This window comes from Pieris brassicae, chromosome 7, assembly GCF_905147105.1.
Source record: "Pieris brassicae chromosome 7, ilPieBrab1.1, whole genome shotgun sequence".
In the NCBI taxonomy this organism is placed as follows: Eukaryota; Metazoa; Arthropoda; class Insecta; order Lepidoptera; family Pieridae; genus Pieris; species Pieris brassicae.
The window spans coordinates 17,281,911-17,295,098 of record NC_059671.1 but is presented as its reverse complement, the minus strand read 5'-3'; the positions used below and the strand labels follow the sequence as shown (position 1 = coordinate 17,295,098).

Here is a 13,188-nt window from a genome sequence, read left to right as displayed (position 1 = left end):
CGTATAATAGAAAGAAAAACTAGTAAGTATTTTACGGCTACATCTACGATCATACTTTTCAGAAGACGGTTAATTTGAAGCGCTAATCTATAAATAGTGCCGTCTCTCTCCATCGTATGCGAAACGTATTAATTCGCCCCGCGCTATCTCGCTCCACGTGGAATGTTTACATTAATGGGCGGCGCAGACGATTGCGAGTTTGCGACAATGTCGCGTTTCTAAAAAAAAACTATGGAAAATTCTCCAAGTCTCAAAACGTTACTTTAATCCATTTTCACCTGAAGAGGGATATAAATCAAATTGGCTGAGCTTTATCCGCATGACGAATGAAAAGCTAACAATGAAATGTGACAGTCGGTAAGTGATATGGAATAAGAGTTAAATAATAATGCGATATTGTTATGAGTGGGCTGAGGGGTGGTGGCGTCAGGGGAGAGTTGAGTGGTTGACGGGGGGGCGGTAACGGGCCCGCCCCGCCCGTCATTTCTTGACAATCAAGCGCTTTACGCTATGTTACCTGTGCGTAACTGTAAACTACTATTTTTATCTTCATATTTTTAAAATAGACATGGATCAGCTTTGTGTATTTTACTGTAACGTGTAATTACAGGGAAACCTTACATTTATTTATAAACATCAAATCAGGATAAATAAAAAAAATGGTGTAAAGATAAATAAAAAAGACGCAAGACAAAAAAACAAGCATTAGTTATTGAACATTATATTTTTTTATTTATCCAAAACTATTGATTAAATTTGATACTATGTAGCTGTGACATTCTTTATCTACATCAATATTAAACGCGAAAGCACCCACAGTGCAGCGCTTTTCCCGCTTAAAGTGTCTTTCCACATAGCCGCGCGTTCAGTCCGTGCTTGGCCACCGTTCTGTTCGATCTTGTATCAGGCGTAGAATTGACCGTGTTAGTTGCGCGTTGTTATGTGCCCGCGGTATGGTTGAGGATGTGTCGGACGGCCCGGTGAGGTATTGTGGCGAGGTGTTGGACGTGGAAGGTTGGCGGGCCTCAAAAATGGTGGCGGAAAAGAGTCGCGCGACGGATTTCTCTATAGCGGCCATCATGGCTCGCAGCGCTGAGCAGCCGGCCCTGCGCGGTTCTCTTGCCGTCGCACGATCGCCTACTTTCATAGGTGAGAAAATACTGTTTTTTAATTGATTCAACCAACAGCTTCATTGTCAATATTTGCGTATGGACCCATTTTGTATGGGATATTTCTTTGATTTTAAACAGTTAAGAGATTCTACTACAAGCAACTCGAAATATTAAAAGAAGCCAAGGTTTTGTTACCTAAGAAATAACGTAAAAAAATATTCTTTACCCATCCTGGAAAGTTAAATTCATACCTTTATAGCGCTTCAAAAGCATTTTGTTATAATATTACACGATATTATTTAGGCCTACGTGGGAACGCAAATATTTATCCGATGTCAAAACATTTATGTCTACATAATCTGATTTGATTTATATTATGTATGATGCCTTTTTACTTAGTGTTCTACGATCCTAGATCGTGTCAGTGAGAGTGAAATACCGTAAGCTAATAAGATATTATTAGAACTATTCATTTGAATTGAATTTTTTTGAATTTAATGTCTAGCAAAATTGTACTCCGTCCAGACGCTTCAACTATTAGGTACATACAAATCCTTCTTAACGAAAGGGCTGGTATTTACAATTAAGCGATTGTTTTATGTTTTTGAACTTCAACCCTCGGAAACCGTAAGGGTCACCTGGATCTTTACTAATAAACTTTGTATGGGAACGTTTAAGGCCATTTAGAAGTTAATAGATATTATAGAGGAGTAAAATCCTTTTAGGTCGTAAAATCTAGTAATATAATAACAATGACTTATAAATTGGTTAACAACTAATATGTTTATTGGCTATTGTAACTACATAGTTACATCATTTATGGAAATAGAAATAATTAACTGTGATACAGGCATATTCATAATACGAAAAGAGTTAATTAGACTTACTCTTATATGTTTTTTTGCTTTACGTTTTTTGTAGTTTGTTTAAAATAAGGTTTTTTTGCATATAATATTGATATAATAAATGTTTAATAATAAAAATATATAGGATAGTTTAAAATTATTAGTAACAGCATAACATATTAATGGTGTTGAGAGCAGTGCTGGCATAAAGACTTCAGTGTAGTTTAGACCTAGTCGACGGCGTTTGTCAGGCTCAGAAGGCCTCCTAAAGCAAAACACATGATTACGAAACAGAATCTGGGGGCCTAAAAATGGTTGTAGCACCACTGGTTTTTATTAAATATAAAATATTCTAACAGACACAAAGCTATTAGACTTCTGCCTTACTTTATATCTAAATATGATTTATTGATTTGTGTGAGTGATAGTGTTTGTAATGTTCAAGTTAATAAAATATTGATAACGTCAAACAAGACATTTATATTATATATTCATTGACAATTCAATAATAATTAATATTAAGTATGCTTTTTCATATGAACATTTATTCCAAATGTAGATTTATCAGATGAAGAACGTGAATAGTAGAGTGAAAAATAATATAAGAATCAAATGTATAATAATTTCACCCGTGTCACCTCGACGTCGGTCATTAACTGAGAGTTCTTTAAGGCAGTTATTGCCGCATACTACCACTTTGTGGAACCAGCTACCCACTGAAGTGTTTCCGAACCAATTTGACTTAAGGTCCTTCAAGAAAACAGCGTACCAAATCTAAATAGCGACGCGAGCGAACCCACTCGCAATGTGAATATCTATTGGCGGTATCACTTAACATCAGATGAGCTTCCTGCCCGTTACAGAAACAATAAAATACTATAGGTTTTGACGTACAAGAAGCGGAATTAGCGCAGTCTAATGAATTATGGCGAAAGCACTCCAGTGATGTCCGATATAAAAACGTTTAAAGAATGGTTCTAAAATTCGTAGAAAATACATAAAAAGGCATATGTCAAATCCAATACGAGTTAGACGCGGTAGCTTATCTCCGTTTGGTCCGTCTCAAATATTTGTTTTTAGGCAAGTAGTTCTTTGTATTTTATCTTTATCGTTTACACGGACACATAATTGATGACATATAATTTAAATACTCTATTCCCAGTGAACTGGAAGACCATAAAGTCTTATGGCAATAAATTGGATTTTTTTTTACTTGGAAATTCTGATTTTTGAAGTCAGTGTTGTAGTGTCATATTAACTAAAATGGAATATAGAAGCATGGCGAGCGATTTGTTCGATTTAGGCGCCAAAAATTATAAATATATAAAAATGGTGTGCCTACCCAGAAATTAAAAAAAAACATTCGCTTTGATTAAAACCTCATTTGAAAGACAAAAACATAGACGTATTTATTTTACTCTTAAAAATACATATAGACCGTATCAATATCAGGAATGTAAAAGTGGGTAATTGGCGGGACCTGCGCCGACGCAGGCGTCATGTTGCGGGTCACTTCGTTATTTGGGATTAATTGTGCGGAACCGAACATATACGACACCACTCACACTGTGGAATGCTATTTTATGACTTTAAAATGGGATTTTTAAGTTATTGTATGTTGTAACTTTACCTGTATTTTATGCTCCTTAATGCCGATTTTATTGGCGAGTTTAATAAAACTGCAAATCGTGGATTAAGTGCCATCGCCTATTACCAATAAGGTGTTGTAATACTTGAAGTCAGTACTTTAGATATTTAAGTAGACTCATATTACCAAGCTAGAGGATTTTGTTAATATATTTCGAGCTCTACATGCAATAAGGTAATACTTAATTATTAACGACTTTCCATAAAGTTGACGTACGAATCCAAGTGTGTTTAGTACTGTCAGCAAAATCAGTACACATGATATAATGCGACGAACACGGACAACAAGCAAAATTTATTTAATTGTTTCTATAATAAAACTATCACAAAATGTATCGAAGATAGGCCGTTTTTGTTTTACACACAAGTGTGTTGCTTTGTAAGAATTGGTATGCTTTTTTTTTTGATTCCTAAGTCGCATTGGTTCGGAAATACTTCAGTGGGTAGCTGGTTTCACAGTGGTGCGTGGTGTGCTAAAATAACGCTCGGTTCGGATACCACAAATTAGCTACTAGGGAACCATTTGTTTGCATTAATTTCAATAAACAGGTCAGTTATACCTTATTAAAAGGCGAACCTAGTTTTGGTGGTGCAATACATTTCATACATGTATATGTTAAATACTTTATATGAATGATCTAAAATAGTGTCCTGTTATCAGCTTCTTTTAATTTTAATGCAATAACTGTTTACTTATAGAACCTATGGGTTATTCATACTGAAATCAGTCCCAATTGTACTATTTTTCTCTTTCAATATCTTTCTTTCCTCAATGAAAAGAGACAAATGAGTTTTGTTAAAGAGGAATTGGAGGGATTTAGTTATTAGTTTAGGTATACCATTCAGGTATATAGTTATATTTGCTGTTGTGAACTCAACTTAAACTAAATATAAACTTCTTTGATACATTTAAAAACACTTCAAAAGACTTTTGTATTCCAGATCAAGTTTCCCGGCAAAGTTCACCAGCGTCTATAAGTTCTGGTGCATCCAGTCGGTCACCAGTGCCTGATGAGGATGTGGAGGTGGATGTAGAGCAGTGTTCGGATGGGGAACGAGACACATCCGACGCTATACCTTCGCCTGCACCGTCTTCAGGTGACCTTAAGATTTATATTTATTATTCGTAAATACTTTTGTATAGAGTAATAACGGTTTTCTTCCTATTTTGTTCCTAACGACATACGGTTTTGCCGGCAAAATGCTCGTGAGCTGTCTTTTGTTTTATAGATACCTACTCACTATAGGTCAGTTAAAGCTTTATTCAGTTACAAAAGCTACCAGGAAATATATACTTAATTATGTGCAATTGAAAGTTACATTAACTTACTTTATTATTAATAAATTCGTTATTTTAATGTGTTTTATCTTGGCAACAATCATATCTGTTTGAAAGCGTGTTCCGTTATTATAAAAATGCTTAAATTAATTGCATGTTAATTACGCTTTTGACACAATGCCAGTCTTGAGGCAAAAAGTAAATTGAAATTGTGATTACAAAATGTCTAGTAAAAACATATTTTCACACACCGTATTCTCACAGTTACTCAATAAATCTCTCAGACCGGAAGTAGGATAGTAGGGATATATGTATATAAATTTTTCTTTAGTTATATATATTTAAATCTTCGGTATCAAAGTAGTAGATACGACATTAAAATAAACCTTTTTGTTTCTAAACAAACACACTGGCCGACTAAAAAAATCTATGTGCCATTAAAGTGTTCAATTTTTAAATATTCTTTGGCGTCACAGCATGATAACTATTGGATAAACATACCTTTTGTGTTTAGAATTTAAAAAATCAATAATTTTGAAAAAACTTTTTACTTCCACAAAATCCTAGACTTCAGATACTTCATTGTAGCTGTCATAACGCGAGACGGCAGACACAACAAATGAACGTATTGCGTGTGACATTTACAATGCATAGACAATAACAGTTTATAACAGTTCAATTACAATAGCATGCGGTGTGTATATAAATCATCTAATTATTCCTACTAATTGCATTGCTAGATGAATTGCCACTGTTGGAGTGACTACCTGCTTTCCCTACGCGAAGTAAATGGTCCATACAATGTGTATTATTAAAATCGCTATGTTACTCGTTCGTGGTCTTCACTTAAATATTTCGGGTTATTAAAGGATAGTAGATTGTAGGATTGATCCTCGGCTGTGCACCAATGGACGGTCTATGTGCGCATTTACATACGCTCATGAAGGAAAACGTTGCGGGGAAACCGGGAATGTCTTAGATCCAAAAAAATCGACAGCGTCTGGCACAGAAGGCACCTAACTTGCCTATTAGAAACATCAAATTGTCATGAATTTGAGGCTGTAACCCATAAGGTTGTAGCGCCACTGGCTTTTTTATGTTCGACATTGGGGTAGTGAAAATCCGGTGACATTACACGTTTTCTAGTCTGAGAAGATGACTATGTTTATGTCATTACAAATACACAATGTGGTGATTGAATCTGTGGCAATAAAACTTGCGGTAAAATTCAGTTAAGATTTGGCGGGAACTATGATTCCCTTTTGTCAAATACGTACGATTTGATATAAGGGTCGTAATTAGCGCTATGTCTCAACCATTAATGACCTCAAAATATTTGTTTTGTTCTTTGAAGTGATTATTCCTTATGCATTCCCGTCTCTCTACTAAGTGTTTAGTGTGCGTTAGTCATTTACCGTTGCAAGTGAGCATATAACCTTAAATTGTCACCGTTGTTGAAAGTGATTTAAAAAAAAAAAGATTAATGAAGCAGATTATCCTTGGAACATTACGGAATTAAATAGTTCAACTTAGATTAGTTTAAGTTATCAGAAGTGTTAACTATCGGGCGTCTCGAGACGCACCGATTGTTTTTTCTTAGTAACATTACATTTAAATGTTTAACTGTCGCAATATCGACATTAGTTTTTTAACAGATTCATTACATAAAAATGTTGTGTAAATTTTAAAATATAGTCTATGGTCTTTTATTTGTTGCCATGCCGATTAACACTTGTGCATTATATTTATATTGCATTGTATTACAAAATGATTCTAATTTAAGGCATGATTCATAGAATAGGGAAATAGCACAGATTAAAATATTTGTTTTATGTAAACGTTTCTATACTAGTGCTAATTGTCAAGTATATAGACGCGTCATTCTTAAGAATAACTCATTAACTGTAACGTGAATTTAAACATCAGTTTGTATGTTTGTTTGTCAAGTATAAATTAAATAATATTGCTGTTTACGTTAGGTACCATATTATAACAATCGAATTAATTTGTGTTTATAAGTAAAAAATAACTTTAATTAGGTTAGTCGCGCGCTTTGTTAATAATTTAATTTTAGCCATGGTCTCGGGAATCTATCCCATAACATAATTATTATAAACGCATTCCACATATATTTAATGATAATATTTTACATATGTTCCAAATCATTTAAAAACATTAATCTTGTAACAGAATTAGGCGAAAGAGACACCCCCTCACCAGCGCGACCACTGGCGCCACCCGTTACATCATGTAACTGTGAGGAACTGCTCTCTGTGGACTGTCAATTGGAAACTAAGGATCTGTGGGACAAGTTCCACGACTTGGGAACTGAAATGATTATTACTAAGACTGGCAGGTAAGTTTTTGAATAAAAAAGTATAGTAAGAATAAAGTACTTCGTTTTAAATTTCGAACGCAGCATAACTGTAGGTTTCGACGAACGAACGACGTTTCTGTGCAACACAAACATTACACCAAATAATCATAACAATATATTTTATAATCTATACCTAAAACTATAATCATTTTTTAAATGCATTAATCAAATATAGTATTTTGTAGTTTTATAGCGTCCTTTATTGTTATTGCAAGTAATCCGCGTTCACAGATCAATTATATATTTTTCCGTTCATTAACATTAATTTATGAATCATTAAGTATAATGTTCAAAAAACTACACCGCTATTTGTTATTTCGTAATATTTACATTAACAAGGACCACCCACTTATAATTGTAGCATAGTCTAAGGAAGCTATATGTGCCTTTAATGAAGTAAACTAATGTCCTTTTAATTATAATCGTCGATTCGTATAATTACGACGGTTTAATGAGTTCTTAATTACGTCAACTTGAAAATAATTAGCTTATTCCATCACAAATGCAATCTTTCGCTCCCCAAAATGAAAGCTCAACCAATAGGGTTGGAAATGGATTCATCAGCTAAAGTGGCCAATTCGGGAATAATTACTTCGCGAACCGCTCGTCCTTCAACCCTTTAACGAGATAAATTAAAAGTACATTTTTATCCTAACCGTCGTAATGCCCGCTATAAATTTACAAAGCCCAAAAGACGGGAGGGGAGATTGTTTGGAGAGGAGAGGTTTATCTAAATAATTGCGTAGTGGCGGTGACCGGAAAATTGACTACGGGCGCATCCCTTGTTGCATTTTGACATCTTTTTAAAAATGGAATTTTAACCATAGAGTTTTTGCCGCCAACAATAATCTCTTTGAAGAGTATTTACTCACGGTTTTTATTCTATATTCAAAAAGATTTTAGATATCTTTGTCTCTTTGTATAAAGTTTTTGCTAGGTGTATTGTTATTTTTTTTCTTAAAATACTTCATAGTACTTTTCTTAAAGTTCATTCGAAAAGCCATATACACTGCTAAGCTTTATTACAAGATAATTACAGATTTAATTTAGGAATTAAATTGCTATAGCTAAATTGTTTTTACGGGCCATTTGGAGTTGGAAGTTAACATTCTCAATAACAAGTGCAGTTAGTTTAAATCTCGGGGGCTCGCAGGAGTTTATCTCGAGGGAAATGTCTCTATTATACCCCTCATCGTATGTTACACGACGGCTTAGTTTTGATCATTGATGTTTTTTTAACTTTTATCGTATAATAATTTTAATAATTGAATTCTAGAATCTCTACATAAAACGAACTTTTAAACGTGAAAATCAAACCAGACTTTAATTCATGAGAAATCTGTACTTAACGTGAATGATGATACGATATGATATGGAAATAATAATTTGTTGAAAATATATCGTTGCAAGTCATGTAATTTCTATATAAAATCATGTAAACTGTATATTAGCATTAAGAAACTTTTTCAAGTGAGTACAAAATGCGCTACGCACACCAGCTATTTTCAAACACACTCTATTTGTGTAACATATATTGTAATGTGTAACATAAATGCTACAAAAAAATACAAGCAATTTTTGTTAAGCCGAAAGTTAATACCAGCCAAACAGCGGATTAGGTATAGGAGTGGCTCATCGCTTACAAATGTATAAATCCTATAATAAGTTTTTGTTTAAGTCATAAAGTCTATGAAATAACGTAATACCTATTTATTATATCAATATATGAAACTTTATCACCACCTGAATGTTATGTTATGTTAAACATCAGAAATTTAAAGTATTAAAACTGTCCAGTTGCTCTATTTATGTCTAAACATCACATAAATCAACCCGTCCAATCAAAACGGGATATAAGGGACAAATTTTATCAGCGAGGGCGGCGGAGCGTGTTTTTAAATTGCTTTACAATGCATTACATTAGGGTCTATTAATTTTGAGATAAACCCTCTTATTAGAGTTATCTTTCCTACTTTTTGACACATGTCATAATAGGAATTAACAAATTTGTTTCTTACCCTCTGTTGTGTGAAAAAAAGTTATTTGTCGATTTGTCTTCTTAGCCTACCAACTATGATTCTTAGTTTATTTGTTAACTATGGAGAATATTCATCCAAAACCATTTCATTTAGGTACCGGTATTTCGTTCTGCTATTGATAACCATCAAAATCCAGCAGAAACGATCTCCTTGTCTGTTAAGATAGAGATGATGCTTTTCTTAGGTATTCTGTATGCTTCATTGGCTATTGAACTATCGCTGAAAATTAAATCCACGCCTTAAAAATCGTTAACTACTTCATAAATTAAGTAAATACAAAAATGAAAAACGATATTTTGTGTGTCCTAGAATAACTGATAAATATTGATACTTGAAGGATATAATGTCACAAATTTATTCCTTGCCGTTAAAAAAGTAATATACAATCTTATTAATTGAATTGCTAATAGGAATTATCAAGATTAAATAAATACGTTACGCAAACAGTAGCTAATTAATTAAATCCACTTTTAATAAGCTTTTAAAGTCAAAGTCAAAACCATTTATTCATACAGGTAAGACAATGTACACTTATGAACGTCAATAAAAAAATACACTAAATACTTCTAATTTTACATTTACTGCCAGTTCTCAAATCATGGTCGTAGAACGGAAGAGAAGATCTGGCAACAAACTCTCCGCCACTCTTTTTAATCGCTAAGTTTTTTTTGTATTACACAACGTTTGTAAAGAGCTGCAACCATAACACCATGTCCCACATGACAGTACGCACTTACATTCTCGTGGGAACAACACGCAAATACATCTTTATAAAGTGACTAGTTAAAGCTAATATCAGCTTTGACGTGGAGCGTAGTTCTAGTTGTGGTACCCTGCTGTACACCAAACGACTTTCTATGTGCGCATTTAATACGCTCTCGTACTGTGAAGGAAAACATTATGAGTAATACCTAAGACCCAGTCGAGGCGTATGTGTATGCCTTTAGAAGAAACAAATCCCCAAACAGTTGTAGCGCCACTGGTTTTTGTTGTTAATAGGTAAAAGTTACATCAAACCCAATTTAAAGAACATTCTAAAGTAACTTGTTATAAATAAAATCAACATAAACTTGCAACATTGTCAAAATTCATTCAAAACCCTTTTGAAAAGTTAACCTGTGATTTATGATTATTTGACCAGGAGGACAATGAGTGCTCAAAAATTTTGAGATGTGTCAGAATTGTCATTTTTTACGCTCCAATTTAGTGTTAACAAGTTTTGTGACATTGTCAAAAGCGTGTTTTGGGTCTGTTACGTTATCCTATAAAGGAGTATTATCTTAGATACTTAGTAGTACCACTTGAAAATGTTATGAATGATACTTAGTTACTTCAATAACTTTTCCGATTCTGATTTTAAATTTTATATTCTGTTTTCATACCTGAAATTAGTATTTTACGACATCAACATTACGTGTATTACTAGAAAACTTAAATTGTGTCCGTAGATGGCTTGATTATGGCGAACTGGTCAGTGTGACACAGATACATTTACAGAGCAACCAAGAATATGTTTTTCATCATCGGACGTTGAGGTAGAATACGAAATTACACCCTTTCAATCTGGACTCTTGGCGTTCCATAACACAGAGCTTTTGGCTCGTTCGGCCCCGCACCACTTCTTTGTGGAAACAGCTGCTAGATATATTACCTATACGACTTGGGAGCCTTCAATAAAATAGCGTACCATTCATAGCTCGGCAACACACACGCAATACCCGGCGTTGCAGTTAGTACTTTAGTCAAAGTTTTGTCGTTTGCCTCCTGTCCCATAAGAATATTAATAATCTCCTAATAATTCTTTTATCTCTAAAGACTTATTTAATGTATACAAATATATATCTATCTGTGTACTACACCACAGAGTATTCTAAAAACGTATAGGACCAATTGGAAAAATTCACGCAATTTTTAAATAACAAAATAACCCGTTCCGTAACTATTAAATTTATCTTATCTTATTATTTCATAATTACCTTGACAATTGTCACCGGACATTACTTACGTGTTGACTTGCGATACATATTTATTAGCTATATATATTTGTAAGATTATATGTTGATTGTATAATTAATAAAGAAATAAAGACGCCGACATATAATACAGGATATGAAAGTGATGTCATGGTAAACAGAAGGTAAAAATTCCTTGAAATGCTGCAAAACGAATGACAACAACTAATGCGTCACAGCTATTGGTGGTTGGTAACTATTTTCGCGTGTCTGTGATTGGATTAGAATTGCTTCACCAATCATAAACAAACGAAACGCGCCGTCCTTTCGTATGAAGTTATTTTATTATCAGAATTTAATATATCATTTTATTACTTTTTACATTTCAATAATGTCTTCGTTGGTGATGGTGTCGACAGTGATATTTGTAATTGGTACAAGTTGTAGAAGATTCTATAGAAAATTCTACCCAATAAGCAGCCTATGTCTTGTGAAAAATTTGATAAATTGATGTACTAGATAATACGAGCGATAGCAACTAAGAATTTATCTCGATATAGTTCGAGAAAACATATATAAAACACAACATACATACTATGAAAATCAATATACGTCGAACGTTAGATACATTTTTTATTTAATACAAAGTTCACAGACCTAACTAATATTAAGGTCAAAGGTTTAATTAATAATATTAATTTCTCGAAGTTGTGAAGTTATTATTTATTGATATCACTTCCTTAACCACGACCGTGTGATTGAATATTAAATGAAGAACATTATTTAAAAAATTACACGAATTAAGCGGTAAGCACCTGGCCTCTCAGCCGCTTACTTGTAAACGTTTGCTTTAGGGCTGACAGAATTTGTTACCCTAAATTTTATAATCAAGTTTTAATATTGTATAATGTTATAGCTAAATTAATATTGACTTATGTCTATATTTTATAACAAATAGGTCATGTGACATATGTCATATTGACGTAAAAATATCCTATTTGCAGCAATTATTTAAAAAAATGGCGATATAAGAGTTTATTGTCAGTTTTTCTTGTCCGTTCTACGCCCTTGATTTGAGTATCTGGCAGTAAATTTAGAACCATTGTTTTTTTTCTGACGTTCCAAAGTGTCCATACACACCCACATAACAAAATTATATTTTGATTTGATTTGAAAATTAAAGGACACGGATTACCTATTTAAGTATTCTCAAATCATAACTGACAACCCTATCGTATACCGCGTTGTAAAGGTGTTGATCGTTTAAAAAATACGACATTTAACAATATCTACTATTTAGTGCCGATCTGACATCGCAGCCCATGATTACTGGCGATTAGGAAAGGCTATTACAATTCTTAATAAACCATACAGGTGTTATAAACAGCTGATCTGGGGAATATTTATACAATGACAGTTTACGTCTATTTTTAATCTGTGAAGTAGGAAACGTCATCTTCATATTGGGATTTATAGATAAAAAATCAATCAATAAAACGTTAAAATACCTTTAATTTATTGTAGTTCACCGCATCATATATTATAATATATCTACAGTATATGATAGTAGCTATTTTTTCTGAAATACATAAAAATTACGGTAAACAAAAATGTTACAAAAAAAATACAATATTTTTTTTGCTTATTGTAAAGCAAATTGGATTAGGCATGAGATAGACACTAAACCTTGTTTTTTCAGCCCACTAATAATATATCCAGCTCGGTATAAGTACTGCTTGTTTCGCGATTCGTGAAGAATTCGAATGAGTGGTGAAATACCGACGGATAGATTTAAAATTTGTTTATTAAATACAAAGTATAATAAGGCGAAATTTCAATTTACATATACTGAAGTAATGGTAACCCTTAATTACTCATAATTTATAAGTAATCGTTTTATAAAGCTTTCGGCTAAAGTGCGACGATAAAGCGTGACT

At 33.2% G+C, this 13,188-nt stretch overlaps 1 protein-coding gene across 1 annotated transcript in view; it reads left to right on the top strand.

Annotated features, from left to right (window-relative positions):
* Nucleotides 1-841: 841 nt before the first annotated feature.
* The window catches only part of LOC123712497 (T-box transcription factor TBX20-like), a 64,828-nt gene continuing 52,481 nt past the window's right edge, over nucleotides 842-13,188 (top strand). Inside the window, exons 1-3 of the mRNA XM_045665612.1 lie at nucleotides 842-1,149; nucleotides 4,547-4,702; nucleotides 7,074-7,239. Coding sequence (XP_045521568.1) covers nucleotides 954-1,149; nucleotides 4,547-4,702; nucleotides 7,074-7,239 — 518 coding nt within the window. The 5' untranslated portion in view covers nucleotides 842-953. The remainder of the gene's footprint in view (nucleotides 1,150-4,546; nucleotides 4,703-7,073; nucleotides 7,240-13,188) is intronic.